Raw genomic sequence first — 15,471 nt, 5'->3', positions numbered from 1 at the left:
CCCTCTTTTCACCTTTCATTCAGAACCTAAAATGAACCTAACTTCAAAGTCTGGAAAATACGTATTTTAGACATATTTTCAATATAATTTTGCTTACTGGGACATATCTATAGTTTCTACACACCCACATGCCAAAATAAATGCACCCGCACACATCCTCTTAAAAAATCCTGCTTTTTTTCTGAGGAGGTGCAGCTATGTTGATCAATCAGATCTACAGTGCATTCAGAAAGTATTCAGACCCCTGGACTCTTTAAATATTTTGTTACGTTACAGCCTTATTCTAAACTGAATTACAATTGTTTTTTCCCTCATCAATCTTCACACAATACACCATAATGAGAAAGTAAAAACTGATTTTTAGAAATGTTTGCAAATGTATAAAAAATTAAAAACTGAAATATCACATTTACATAAGTATTCAGACCCTTTACTCAGTACTTTGTTGAAGCACCTTTGGCAGCGATTACAGCCTCGAGTCTTCTTGGGTATGACGCTACAAGCTTGGCACACCTGTATTTGGGGAGTTTCTCCCATTCTTCTCCGCATATCCTCTCAAGCTCTGTGTCAAGTTGGATGGGGAGCGTCGCTGCACAGCTATTTTCAGGTCTCTCCAGAGATGTTCGATCGGGTTCAAGTCTGGCCTCTTGCTGGGCCACTCAAGGATATTCAGAGACTTGTCCCGAAGCCAATCCTGCGTTGTCTTCGCTGTGTGCTTAGGGTCGTTGTCCTGTTGGAAGGTGAACCTTTGCCCCAGTCTGAGCGCTCTGGAGCAGGTTTTCATCAAGGATCTCTCTGTACTTTGCTCCGTTCATCTTTCCCTCGATCCTGACTAGTCTCCCAGTCCCTGCCGCTGAAAAACATCCCAACAGCATGATGCTGCCACCACCATGCTTCACCGTAGGTATGGTGCCAGGTTTCCTCCAGACGTGACGCTTGGCATTCAGGCCAAAGAGTTCAGTCTTGGTTTCATCAGACCAGAGAATCTTGTTTCTCGTGGTCTGAGAGTCCTTTGGGTTCCTTTTGGCAAACTCCAAGCGGGCTGTCATGTGCCTTTTACTGAGGAGTGGCTTCCGTCTGGCCACTCTACCATAAAGGCCTGATTGGTGGAGTGCTGCAGAGATGGTTGTCCTTCTGGAAGGTTCTCCCATCTCCACAGAGGAACTCTAGAGCTCTGTCAGAGTGACCATCGGGTTCTTGGTCACCTCCCTGAGCAATGCCCTTCTCCCCCGATTCCTCAGTTTGGCCAGGCGGCCAGCTCTAGGAAGAGTCTTGGTGGTTTCAAACTTCTTCCATGTAAGAATGGTGCAGACATTGCTGCAGACATTTTTTGGTACTCTTCCCCAGATCTGTGCGTCAACACAATCCTGTCTCGGAGCTCTATGGACAATTCCTTCGACCTCATAACTTGGTTTTTGATCTGACATGCACTGTCAACTGTGGGACCGCATATAGACAGGTGTGTGCCTTTCCAAATCATGTCCAATCAATTGAATTTACCACAGGTGGACTCCAATCAAGTTGTAGAAACATCTCAAGGATGATCAATGGAAACACGATGCACCTGAGCTCAATTTCAAGTGTCATAGCAAATGGTCTGAATACTTACATAAATAAGGTATTTCTGTTTTTTATTTGAATACATTTGCAAAAATGTCTAAAAACCTGTATTCGCTTTGTAATTATGGGGTAGTGTGTGTAGATTGATGAGGAAAACATATAATTTAATCAATTTTAGAACAAGGCTGTAATGTAACAAAATATGGAAAAAGGGAAGGGGTCTCAATACTTTCCGAATGCACTGTATATAAAGGCCTGTCCTGACATGGGGAAGAGAGAACAAGTGGAAAGGAAGAGAAGATCAGAAAAGAAGGGGAGGAGTGAAAGAGGAAAGAGAGAGTGAAAGCAGAGGCATTAGGCAGTGGAGTGGACCATGGAGAGAACACTTCCCATTGGAGCCCTGCTGCTTGGGACCTTGAAGTTTATAGGTGAATTCCCTAAACTTCCTCAGGTGTGTGTACCATGGCTACTCTTTTTTTGTTTTACTATCCAGCCTATAGGCTAGGAGGTATAGGATATGTATTTGGACATGTTCCAAACAACATGTGGTTTCTGCACAGCATAGGCAAGAGATGACATGATTTTCACCATTTTGGAAATAAACTCCATCAATGCTGCCTGACAACAGAGATCTGTGAACGCAGTGGATGCGCCCCCTCGTGTCTAGAGTCAACATATCAGTCTAGTGTCGCAATCCACAAAACTAAATCTGGACAACAACACAGAAGAAAATGAACAGGCAACCACTTGTCCGTTTATCGGTGATAACATTTCAGGGATATGCCTAGCCTTCTGAGCAAAAAGGAGTCCATCCAAAGTCCATATCTGGTAGGCTACTAGTGTTGGCCAACACATTTTGTCAAATTTTTCCTTTGATTGACAGGTGCCAGTGACGCAAATAAAACCTCCTCTGTTGTTTTTGGTCTAGTTGAACATCACCTAGGTTAGTAGGCTATTGAGGACTTGATGGTTATCAAACTTCCTAAGAGTGACACTTCGTGATTGGGGATCGTAATGGAGATATGCATTTCTCATGACAGTCAAACCTGCTGAAAAAAAGTATCCCTCTCACAGAAAGAGGGGACACGTCAGTTGTCGTGAAGAAGCTTGATTTCGCGCCAGAGGGAGGTAATGCTATGACTCACGTGTGCGTGCGTAAAAGTGGATAAATAGGCGATTCACGCGCTGAGAAATAATTAAAAAATTAAACATTCTTGAGGGAAAAAAGGTCACTCGCACGCTGCTGAATGGAATTTTTCGTACTCTATTGGTATTCCGGTGTCGTTGGCTTTGGACTGTCTTGCGTCTCAGAACGTTGGGTGGATAGAGAACTGTAATTCCGTTGTTTGGTGATAGTTTCTGGACACGACAACCTGTGCACCCGCAGAAGGTAAGGTAGCCTATAGTCTCCTAGCGCGAGCGCTCTCACGTTTCCGAACAGCCTATATTGTAATATTGATTTATTTTTCCATAATACAACAGTGAGTTTTTGTTTTTCTTAAGATAATGCTGCACAGCGCCCAACAACTGCTATATTGTTGCCATGTTCATTCTTATTGGGGTCGAAAAAAGGATGGGATTGGTTTAGAAAAGCATACATATTTTTGCAAACGACCTGTCGCTTGAATGTTCAGATTTCCTAATCTCTCTCGTTCAAAGTTTGTTATTAAGAAACAATTAACATGTTATTAGCAATAGTAGGCTATTGTTATTTATAGCCTATATGAGTAGCAGGATTCAATCATTAGCCTAACTATTCCTTATTAACAATGACATTGACTGATGCTGGCTTCGCCGTGGTTATTCAAAGATCATCATAATCAAAAATCTATATGCAATGTCAATCCATTATCCAACGGATTTCAGTAGGTTAAGTGTCTGTCCAATCAATTATATTTTTCTCTTACGAAACCAATAATTATTTGGCAAAATGTGTCAAATAATCAAATTGTACATCATTATGATAGGGTTTTTCGTTTAGCATATTCCTCATTATGAATAGGTCTGATAAGGATGATTTGTTTGTGGATTAGTCCTAGGCCTATTTATTTGCTTTATATTGAAGGCACGACAATCCTTTGTTTTCGTGCTCTTTGATCTAATTAAGTAGACTGAACGGTCTGGTGCTCATCGCTTAGCTCGAGCGCCCAAGACTGATGGCTCTGAGATGGGGATGATTTCGCTTTAACGACCCATAAAAACTTCACTGGGGACTAGGCTTTATGTCCAATTTACTGCTCAAAACAGGTTTTTTTTCGTTCGTTTATATAGGCTAAGGTTAGAATATCGTAGCTATAAATTTCTGTCAGATTTGCTGTCATTATTTGGGTACAGTATTGAATGCAAGTGATGTTATCGTCCGAAAGCATTTCTGCATTTGACACAGGGACCCACGCGCCCGGGTTATTGTGTGTGTGGCGCGAGACAAATCTTCTCAAACCGATCACCACTGATTTATCTCCCTTCGATCGGCAAATGCGAGCCTCGTTCGAGAATAAATGACTCCGATCATAGAGGCAGATAATAACAAATTATGTATCATCCTCTTCGTTTATGGTCACTGCACGGCTAACTAAATCTCAAGTTCATTGATCAAATTCAGCTAAAATATTTTAGGCTATGTAAATAGACTAGCTTTCGGACATTAATGCGGTTATTTATTTGTTTAATATTAGCCATCAATCTTAACACTGGGCCGTTTGTTTTCAGCAACCGGTTGGTTATTTCCGTTGAGAATCTGATAAGAGTCCCGGAGCGCACGGGAATAACAGAGGACTGATGGCCACGTCTGAACCGACAGCCGCCGGCGGGGACCAGGACCCCAACTCCGCCAATTTACGACCTTCATCCACAAGTAGGTCTATCTTTCTTCTCATCCCTCTCCATACCTTCCTCCCTCTTTGCCTGATAAAAACGAGTCTCACTCTGGCTATTTACCGTGTGGGCGCCGTCGTTAATCATTCCGGTTAAAAACAGAGCTATCACAACTGCCTGCCTCTGTCTAACGGATCAGCGGCGCGCACTGAGAAAAGGACCTCCTGTAATCGCCTCATAGAGCGTCATTATAATGTCTTCAGCTCAGGGAATCCGGAAGGGATTCTTTTTGGAATAAAAAACACAATTATTTGGATAAGCCTATCGAATTTCCTTAGGTTATTCCTTTTTTTATTGGGCCTATGAAATAATGTTTAAAATATTATAGCTTTTAAAATAGGCCTAATAACCTAAACGCTAAATGTAGGCCAATGCTTTTATTTATTGGCTAAGGATATATTCTGAATATTAGCATTTTAATTCGTGATTACATTTTTTATAATTTCAATCATTTATCCCCTCAAAATCTTTCCAATGTGTGGTCCTGCGTCACTGCATGAGAGAGCGGTTACCAGCGCAATTAAGCAGGGAAATGGCTGGTAATTGCAGGCACTCCGTTCCTCGTGATGGCTTGCATTCGTTTTGTATGACATTGGCAAAGTGTATGCGGAGGAGGGATGTCAATGTACTAGAGACCTGCTTGGATAATTTTGCCATCGAACACTGAAAGAAGAGGGCATTTAGTAGGTATTACTGAAATTAGCATTTTAGTCTACCAACTGACAGTTATATTTTCGTTAAGAAAAAGTCCCAAACTCTCTTCTTTGTAGACCTAGGCCTAGTCATATTTATTTTGGAAAATGTAAGCCTAGGCCTAATTAATCAGCCTAAAATGTCTGTCATTAAAGCCATTGGCCTAATATGGAAAATTGATTTAATTTGATAGGCTATTTGAAAAAGCCTGTGATGTTGTTTGTACTCTGCCTGTTTCTCTGCTGCTACTGTTGGATGTTGCCATTATCTTGCTGCCACGCTCTGTCTCGCTTACACTGACCTGAGGCGGCTCGTGGTGTCTGTGTGCGCGTGTTTCTTGGGCAGCGCTTGCCTTGCGCTCTGAGTGACACCTCGAGACGTTCTATCGAGGTCTTGAATCCTAGACAAATAACACCACCATAAAGCTCATATGCATATAGATGTGCCATGTTACCGTCCCATTGCTTGGCTCTGTGTGCTTGTTTTTTTTGTGTGGCTATGATGCCATTCTCCATCTGTATGTTCATGCAATACCAAAATAAGGTAGCCTATAGGTAGTTTTCTCTATACTGCAGTAGTTCTCCCTATACTGCCTGGTGTGTGTGTGTGTGTGTGAGTGTGTGTGTGTGTGTGTGTGTGTGTGTGTGTGTGTGTGTGTGTGTGTGTGTGTGTGTGTGTGTGTGTGTGTGTTTGTGTCCAAACGGCCAGCCAGACATCACCATCTCGCGCCAGTCAAATTACTGTGTTTCACCCAATTAATTTCTGCACTCCTTCGCAAGCTAATTTCACGGGTGTTTATTTAAAACCGCCCCTTTGCCGGGTGCGTGCCAGTCTGGGGCTCTAATGGCCCATTTTGATTGGACTGTATGGATTCGGAACAATTCGAATGTTCAGGAATAGGCTAATAATCCCGAGATAGGGTGAAGTTGCACCCAGACACTGATCTAAGGTCAGCGTTGCTTTGTTTCCTCCCAATGGGGTTTGGGAAGGGGTGGCGTGAGCTGTATAGGCTGCTGCTTCTTCTGCATGTGAGTCTGCTTCATGCTTCTTCACTCCGTTCTGCCATGCACTGCCACCATACGCTTTATAAAAACGAATCCGCTGTCACCCAAATCACACTATTCATTATTCCAGAATCGGATTTTCAAACGTTCTCCCCAAACATTCTGTTTTAGACTATGACGCGTGGATGCAAGGATGCACGCGGAAACTGGGGATGAAGATATGTGGTAAGTTTTAGACCCATGAACCATCAACAACGACAATTTAATTTCGATTCACTGCAATAGCCTACGAGAAACGTTGTCATTTGACTTTGTAGGCCTATGAAGCCTCATAGGCCCATCTCCAACCCAGCATAATGGTTGCTATAATATGCTAATATTAGGGCAAGGCCGTCGCGGATTGTCACTCCACATTCTCATCTCCTGAAGGTCAGTTGGCAATTAGCTTTAGGCCAAGCACGGCGTGCCGGGGTTCCCGCCCCGACCCCGCGAGGCACCCCATGTCCCTTCCTATCCATATCTCTGCAGTTGGCAAAGGATAGGATACAGGCCTACACTACAGCAAGTAACAATCTGCCTCAGAAATGTAGAAAATGCCTAAACATCGAGTATTTGGCGAGATAGAGCTGTCCAATAGGTTTTTAATGCTGAATTAGCTGCTAACATGGTTTGTGCATAAGCTAGGCCTATAATATGCACGTTCTAATGCCAGTTTTAATTCATTTTATCATAAAGGCCTTATTACAGTTTTTCTTTTAAGTTTTTTTAAAACATTAATTTCCTCACATTTCCGGTTTGGAGGTGGGGTGGATTTGGGTCCCTTCATGCAAAACTGTTTTTTAAAAATATACCTTATAAAATTAGATGTGATGACGTCGATGAGATGATGTGGGAGGGCGTGGGTTTGGTAAATCTGGGAGGTTCCATAAGGCCTCTGTTATGTTATCTAATCCAGCTAAACCGAGGTGAAATGATTGAATCCAGTATTTTTCCAACAGGATTCTTAGAGGACCTTTTTTTTCCTGGGCCCTGTTTTTAATAATTTTTCGATTACATCGAGGATTGGTTTGATGTCATCACATATTGAGAAAAATATCCTTGCTTTAAGAAATCCTTCCTACCTTTATTGATTTCAGTCCAACATATTTTGGTGGCACGGTTTTGATAATGTCAAGTAAACTTTTAATTGCAAAAGGATGCATTGTCCTACCATGGCTTGAATCCAAAAACAAAGAAGAGGATGTAATTAGCCTAAGAAAAATCGGTTTTAGCTCGAGAGTTACGATGCAGTACTATAATTCTTACCGAGGGCCCACATAATTAGGGAACCTGCCCCGTAATGAGGACGCCCCCTGCCGGAGAAAATGAACACAATTTAACCTTCCTCATAACCCTGCAAATAACCTTAATAACGAAATAATTTCCCGCAATGTACGAGGAAACATGTTTATTCGATAAACTGACTGATTCATATAGAGGACATTTGCTTAGGCCCTGTGAGAGTAATTTTCACATTTCTGTTCATTATGCCCCAGGCCCAACACTTTACCATCGTTTCTATAATATCCCCTTTGGGCTGATAATAAATCGCTTTGTGCTCGGGGTTAAAATCATTTTTTGTGAGGAGGAGAAAACGGAAGAATCACTCTGTGACAACAGTCATCATAAAATTGTGCTGAGTGTTAGATGTTGGCCTATGTCAGTGTGGATTTACAGGCTATAATAGTCATCAGCTCCTTTCAGTAAAGAGACGCGTCCTGTGGATGAGAGAGAAGATTAACGAGAACCAACCAGCAGTTTGTCGTGGCCACTGCTCTGTGTGCCAATGTGCCATCCGAGATTAGGGGAATACATTTAAATGAAAGGATTTCTGAAGCTCTGAAGAAGAGAAAGGGTTCCGTTTGAGAGAGCCCTGTCTGTCTTATTCGATATTGCATTTTAACATCCGATTTTGATAGAAGAATGTACTTAAAACTGTATGATGTGAAAATAAATGTTTAAATCCTTCCATAATGACCTTTGCTGATGGCAGTCTGCTATAGTTTTTTCTGTATTTGTTTTTTCTCTAAGATCAATGGGCTATTAATATACACGGACTTTAGTAAAAAAAAATAGACTAGCCTATCCAGAGCCCGTTAAATAACTCCCATCCATCATTAACCCCACTCTGATTCAAAGGGGTTGCGTTAAATGCGGAAGACACATTTCGGTTGAATCCATTCAGTTGTTCAACTTACTAGGTATCCCCTTACGCTTCCCTTTCCCTTCTATAATGTCTCGTCGACACACAAAACAATTATTTTGGCTGCCCTTAAGATTTGCTCTATCATATTTTATTAACATTACACAATCAATTCATGTTTTATGGCGGAATGTAATTGTCTCTTGTAGAATTTACTGACTTTCCTCGGTGGAACTTTATGTGCACCAGATTCATTCATGTAGAAATTAATTTTGTTTGGTCAAAGAGTTTGTCTTTTTAGGGGGCAGAGCTCATTACATTAATCCTCAGCATGCTTTGCAACTTTAGGCCTACATTTGTACATTTACGTTTTGGTAATTTAGCAAACGCTTTTATCGAGAGCGACTTCAGTCAGTGCATTCAACTAAGGTAAATAAACAGCCACATGTTAAAGCCACATGTTAAAAGTTTATGTAACAGTAACTGAGAATGTCATTGTAGTTAAACTGGTCTGTAGGTTCATTCAATTTACAGGCTGCAGGCTCAGGAACTGGCAAAGAACCTCATGGATGAGTAAGAAGCAGATGGGAGCACAAAGCTCCCTACTGAACTCTTCACTGTACCATTGTTAATTGGAAATTAAACTTTAGAATGTAGAGTCTTTTTTTCTCCATTTAGTAGTTATGACAAATGCAACTCAAAGACCTAGAACTGACACAATTGATTCAGTTGGGAGGTACTTGTTCAATCTGACATAATAATTTCTAATGATAATTTCTCAATTCGATAGTGTTTCAACAACACAATTAAATTAAGTAGATATGTATTAATAATTTCGTATAAAAATAACCTGTTTCCATTAGGTGTAACTACTGTCCAAAATAACCTGTTTCCATTAAGTGTAACTTCTGTCCAAAATAACATGTTTCCATTAGGTGTAACTACTTTCCAAAAGATTGTGTTTCCATTAGTTGTAACTACTGTCCAAAATAACCTGTTTCAACTGTCCAAAATAACCTGTTTCCATTAGGTGTAACTACTGTCCTAAATAACCTGTTTCCATGAGGTGTAATTACTGTCCAAAATAATCTGTTTACATTAGATGTAACAATTGTCCAAAATAACCTGTTTCCATTATGTGTAACTACTGTTCAAAATAACATGTTTCCATTAGGTGTAACTACTGTTCAAAATAACATGTTTCCATTAGCTGTAACTACTGCCCAAAACAACCTGCTTCCATTAGGTGTGACTACTGTCCAAAATAACCTGTTTCCATTAGGTGTAACACTTGTCCAAAACAACCTGTTTCCATTAGGTGTAAATACTGTCCATAAGAACCTGTTTCCATTATGGTGTACCTACTGTCCAAAAGAACATGTTTCCATTAGGTGTATCTACTGTCCAAAATAACCTGTTTCCATTAGATGTAACTACTGTCCAAAGGAACCTGTTTCCATTAGGTGTAACTACTGTCCTAAAGAACCTGTTTCCATTAGGTGTAACTACTGCCCAAAACAACCTGCTTCCATTAGGTGTGACTACTGTCCAAAATAACCTGTTTCCATTAGGTGTAACACTTGTCCAAAACAACCTGTTTCCATTAGGTGTAAGTACTGTTCAAATAATAATAATAATATGCCATTTAGCATATGCTTTTATCCAAAGCGACTTACAGTCATGTGCGCATACATTTTTACGTATGGGTGGTCCCGGGGATCAAACCCACTACCCTGGCGTTACAAGCACCATGCTCTACCAATTGAGCTACAGAGCTACAGAGGACCACAAAAGCACCTGTTTCCATTAGGTGTAACTACCGTCCAAAAGAACGTGTTTCCATTAGGTGTAACTACTGTCCAAAATAACCTGTTTCCATTATCTGTAACTACTGTTCAAAAGCACCTGTACCATGAGGTGTATCTACTGTCCAAAATAACCTGTTTCCATTAGGTGTAACTACTGTCCAAAATAACCTGTTTCCATTAGGTGTAACTACTGTCCAAAATAACCTGTTTCCATTATATGTAACTACTGTTCAAAAGCACCTGTACCATGAGGTGTATCTACTGTCCAAAATAACCTGTTTCCATTAGGTGTAACTACTGTCCAAAATAACCTGTTTCCATTAGGTGTAACTACTGTCCAAAATAACCTGTTTCCATTAGGTTTATCTACTGTCCAAAATAACCTGTTTCCATTAGGTGTAACTACTGTCCAAAGGAACCTGTTTCCATTAGGTGTAACTACTGTCCTAAAGAACCTGTTTCCATTAGGTGTAACTACTGTCCAAAACAACCTGCTTCCATTAGGTGTGACTACTGTCCAAAATAACCTGTTTCCATTAGGTGTAAATACTGTCCATAAGAACCTGTTTCCATTATGGTGTACCTACTGTCCAAAATAACGTGTTTCCACTAGGTGTAAATACTGTCCATAAGAACCTGTTTCCATTATGGTGTACCTACTGCCCAAAATAACATGTTTCCACTAGGTGTAACTACTGTCCTAAATAACCTGTTTCCATTAGGTGTAACTACTGTCCAAAATAATGTGTTTCCATTAGGTGTAACTACTGTCCAAAAGAACGTGTTTCCATTAGGTGTAACTACTGTCCAAAATAACGTGTTACCATTAGGTGTAACTACTGTCCAAAAGAACCTGTTTCCATTATCTGTAACTACTGTTCAAAAGCACCTGTACCATGAGGTGTATCTACTGTGCAAAATAACCTGTTTCCATTAGGTGTAACTACTGTCCAAAATAACCTGTTTCCATTAGGTTGTCATGAGCCCTCTCACTCCACCGGGTTACCACCTTAATTTGCTTCCACTCTGCTCACCTCCCTCTCTCTACTCAGCCTAACTAGCTCCACCTGTCCCTGCTCTGCTCGGCTCTAATTACTCTGCCAGCTGCGCTGCATTACCCACTAACCTCTCCCAGTATTTAAGGCCCTGTCTTTCAGCTCTCCGGTGTCAGATCGTCTGCAAAGCTCACACCCGGAACCTGTTTGCTCGCGCTTCTGGCTCACCCTGGTTTTGTGACCCCGGACCTGCCTGTTTTTTGGATACTCTTCTGCCTCAGGAGATCCAGACCTGCTTCTGCCATTACGACTCCTGACTACTCTTCAATCCCGGTAACTCTGACCAGCCTTCTGCCTTGCTACTACGTATTTTGGATTTCCCTTGAACTGTACTGCTGCCTGGTTTCATTCCGCCCTGTTGTGTCTGTGTTTCCCCCAGGACTTCTGGACCACCCACCACCGGCTTCATAGGGACGCATCGCTGCCACTGGGGGGCACAGACCCAGCGCATTGGACGGGATCCCTGTTACCCCTGGAGCCTTCATTCACTCCCTACTTCCCCTTTTTCCCTTAAGTTTAATAAACTTTCTGGTGTGACGCAATTGTGGTCCTCTGGTCGTCTGTCTGAACCGTGACAGTACGATCTGACCATTATGGACTCAGCGCACACTTTCCCGACATGGAAACCGATGAGCATGAGCAGCAGTTCCAGCAGCAGCAACAACAACTCGCCATGATCATTCAACTCCTCACCAACCTTACCCCAGCCAGTCTGCCCAGCCCCGAGTTACCTGCCCCGGTCATTGCAGCCGCTGCTCCGGAACCCAAGATTGGAAACCCCGAGCGGTTCAACGGCGATTCAACCCAGGTCCGGCCATTCCTGACTAGCTGCCGACTTCAGTTCTCCTTGCAGCCAAGGACCTTCGCCACGGAGGGGGCTAAAGTTGGGTATGCCATCACTCACCTGACGGGCCGAGCTCGACTCTGGGGAACAGCAGAGTTCGAACGTCAAACCCCCGCATGTGCAACCTTCGACCTGTTTGCTGAGGAGATGCTGAAGGTGTTTGACCTGGATTCACCCACCGCAGAGGCGTCTCGTGAACTGTTCAGTATTCGACAAGGCAGACGTACAGTCGCAGACCATTCCATCGACTTCCGAACCCTGGCTAGACGAAGTTCTTGGAACACACCATCGTTGGTGGACGCGTTCTTCCATAGTTTGGCTGACTATATCAAGGACGAGTTGGTCTCCCATGAACTGCCTTCCACTCTTGATGAAGCCATCGCACTGACTGTCAGGATCGACAGAAGGATACAGACCCGTCGTCGTGAGAGGGGGCGCCAAGGTCCACCTACTACCGGCATTCGGAGAGATCCGACTGGGCTCCTGTCATCTACTGCCACTCACCCAGGTCAGCTTGATCAGTCTGAGCCTATGGAGATTGGGCGAGCCTCCCTCACTCCTGCAGAGCGCCAGCGCCGCTTCACCTCAAACCTCTGCCTCTATTGTGGAGGTGATGGACATCGTGTGGTAACCTGCCCTTTAAAGGGCCGAAGCTCACCGGGCGTAGGGGGAGTCCGGGTTGAGTTCAATGACCATCCAGTCCTCCGACCGCAAACCCCTGCTGCAAGTTCACCTCCGCCTCTCTGACTCAACTCACACCCTGGCTGCTCTGGTGGATTCTGGCGCCGAAGCCAACATAATGGACATCAAGCTGGCACGCCAACTGGGACTGGAGAACCTCCATTTGACACCTCCTATCACCTGCTCCCCTCTCCCAGGCCAACCCCTCATCCTGGGTTACCCATGGCTCCGCCGGCACAACCTCAGCTCGACTGGGTGACCGGGGTGATCAGGGAGTGGGGAGAGGACTGCCACCGAACCTGCCTGCTTGCTGCCGCACTACCCCCTCGGCCAGTACCTACTAACTCCGCTCCTGACCTCTCCAATGTCCCAGAATGCTACCATGGTCTCAGAGAGGTGTTTAACAAAGCAAGAGCCACATCTCTGCCCCCTCACCGACCGTACGACTGTGCCATCGACCTCCTCCCTGGAACAGCTCCTCCAAGGGGTCGTCTTTATTCGTTGTCTGCTCCTGAAAGAAAGTCCATGGAGGACTACATCAATGGCTCTCTGTCCGCAGGATTAATCCGTTCATCTTCATCTCCTGCTGGTGCTGGCTTCTTCTTTGTGGGGAAGAAGGACGGATCTCTTCGCCCCTGCATCGACTACAGGGGACTCAACGACATCACAGTGAAAAACCGTTACCCTCTGCCTCTGCTCACCTCTGCTTTTGAGTTGCTCCAGGGAGCCACTGTTTTTACCAAGTTGGATCTCAGAAACGCTTACCACCTAGTGCGGATCCGGGGAGGGAGATGAATGGAAAACCGCATTCAATACACCAACAGGCCACTACGAGTATCTGGTTATGCCTTTTGGCCTCACCAATGCTCCTGCTGTGTTCCAGGCTCTAGTGAATGATGTACTGCGGGACATGTTAAACAAGTTTGTCTTCGTTTACCTGGATGACATCTTAATTTACTCCAGAAACCTGTCTGAACACACCCGCCATGTCCAGCAAGTCCTTCATCGTCTTCTGGAGAATTCCCTCTACGCCAAGGCAGAGAAATGTGAGTTTCACGTCAAGACAGTGGCCTTCCTGGGGTACATAGTGGCAGAAGGAAGTATCCAAATGGATCCTGCCAAAGTATCAGCAGTCACTTCATGGCCAGTTCCGGAGAACAGAAAGAAGCTGCAACAGTTTCTGGGGTTTGCTAACTTCTATAGGAAGTTTATCCGGAACTACAGTACCGTTGCTGCCCCTCTCACTGCTCTAACCAGCACCAAGCAACCCTTCACCTGGACCCCAGCAGCCGACAAAGCCTTCAGTACCCTCAAGGTGAGGTTCACCTCCGCTCCCATCCTCCAGATGCCTGATGTGGACCGGCAATTCATTGTGGAGGTGGACGCCTCGGATGTGGGAGTTGGTGCTGTGATTTCTCAGTGGGCTGCGGAGGATAGGAAGCTCCATCCCTGTGCCTTTTTCTCACGTCGGTTGTCCCCCTCTGAGTGCAATTACGACATAGGGAACCGTGAGCTGCTGGCTGTGAAACTTGCCTTGGAGGAGTGGCGTCACTGGCTGGAGGGGTCCACCATTCCATTTCTCGTTTGGACCGATCATAAGAACTTGGAGTACATCCGCACGGCCAAACGGTTGAACTCCAGGCAGTCCCGCTGGGCCCTGTTCTTCACCAGGTTTAATTTCACTCTGTCATACCGGCCTGGATCACGCAACACCAAGCCAGACGCCCTCTCCCGTCAATTCCAGAAGGATGACACCCCTCCAAGGACCCTGTGTCGATTCTGCCAAGTCCCTGCATCGTTGCAGCTCTGACCTGGGCTGTTGAGGAACAGGTGCTGGAGGCTCTCCGTAACCAGCCAGGTCCCAGCACTTGCCCAGCTGACCGCCTTTTTGTCCCCCGAAGACCTGAGGTCCCAGGTCATTCAGTGGGGACATGACTCCCGCCTAGCTTGTCACCCTGGCTCCACCCGCACTTACAACCTGCTCGCCCAGAGGTTCTGGTGGCCCTCTCTGAGGAAGGATGTACGGGAATTCGTCCAAGCCTGCCCCATCTGCAACCAACACAAGTCGTCCTGCCAGCCCCCAGCCGGATTGCTGCAGCCCCTGCCTGTGCCCAGACGTCCCTGGTCTCACATCGCCCTTGACTTTGTCACGGGGCTGCCCCCTTCAAGTGGCATGACCGTCATTCTCACCATCGTTGACCGTTTCAGCAAGATGGCACACTTCATTCCCCTCCCCAAGCTCCCAACCGCCAAGGAGACCGCCCAGGTGGTCCTGGAACACGTCTTCCGGATCCACGGACTGCCAAGGGATGTTGTTTCTGACCGTGGTCCACAATTCTCCTCCGCTTTTTGGAAGGAGTTCTGTCACCTGCTGGGAGCCACAGTCAGTCTGACTTCCGGATTCCATCCCCAATCCAATGGGCAGTCAGAGCGGGCTAATCAGGAGCTCGAGAAGGCACTGCGATGCATGACTTCACGCAACCCCCACTCCTGGCCGCAGCAATTGACATGGGTGGAGTACGCACACAATTCTCTGACCTGCTCTGCCATCGGTATGTCCCCTTTCCAATGTGTTTATGGATACCAGCCTCCTCTATTTGCCAGCCAGGAGGAGGAGGTTACTTGCCCATCTGCACTTGCTTTTGCCCGTCGATGTCGCCGCACCTGGTCACAAGCCCGAGCCACACTCCTCAGGTCCGTTGCCAGCTACACTACCGGGGCCAACCGTCGGAGAATTCCTGCTCCCACCTACCATGTTGGTCAAAGGGTG

At 44.9% G+C, this 15,471-nt stretch overlaps 1 protein-coding gene across 3 annotated transcripts in view; it reads left to right on the top strand.

The window, feature by feature from the left end:
• The first annotated feature begins 2,270 nt into the window (after positions 1 to 2,270).
• LOC121581181 (glutamate decarboxylase 1-like) overlaps positions 2,271 to 15,471 on the top strand; it is a 34,679-nt gene continuing 21,478 nt past the window's right edge. The window contains exons 1-3 of one of the 3 annotated variants that reach the window (XM_041896616.2): positions 2,271 to 2,388; positions 4,270 to 4,414; positions 6,303 to 6,356. In XM_041896616.2, coding sequence (XP_041752550.1) covers positions 4,339 to 4,414; positions 6,303 to 6,356 — 130 coding nt within the window. In that variant the 5' untranslated portion in view covers positions 2,271 to 2,388; positions 4,270 to 4,338. Of the gene's footprint in view, positions 2,389 to 2,508; positions 2,951 to 4,269; positions 4,415 to 6,302; positions 6,357 to 15,471 lie in introns of those variants that run through there. The other 2 variants (XM_041896615.1, XM_041896617.1) reach the window with 2 other exon arrangements.

This window comes from Coregonus clupeaformis, chromosome 14 (assembly GCF_020615455.1).
Source record: "Coregonus clupeaformis isolate EN_2021a chromosome 14, ASM2061545v1, whole genome shotgun sequence".
Taxonomy (NCBI): domain Eukaryota; kingdom Metazoa; phylum Chordata; class Actinopteri; order Salmoniformes; family Salmonidae; genus Coregonus; species Coregonus clupeaformis.
This window is presented reverse-complemented; position numbering and strand designations above follow the sequence as displayed.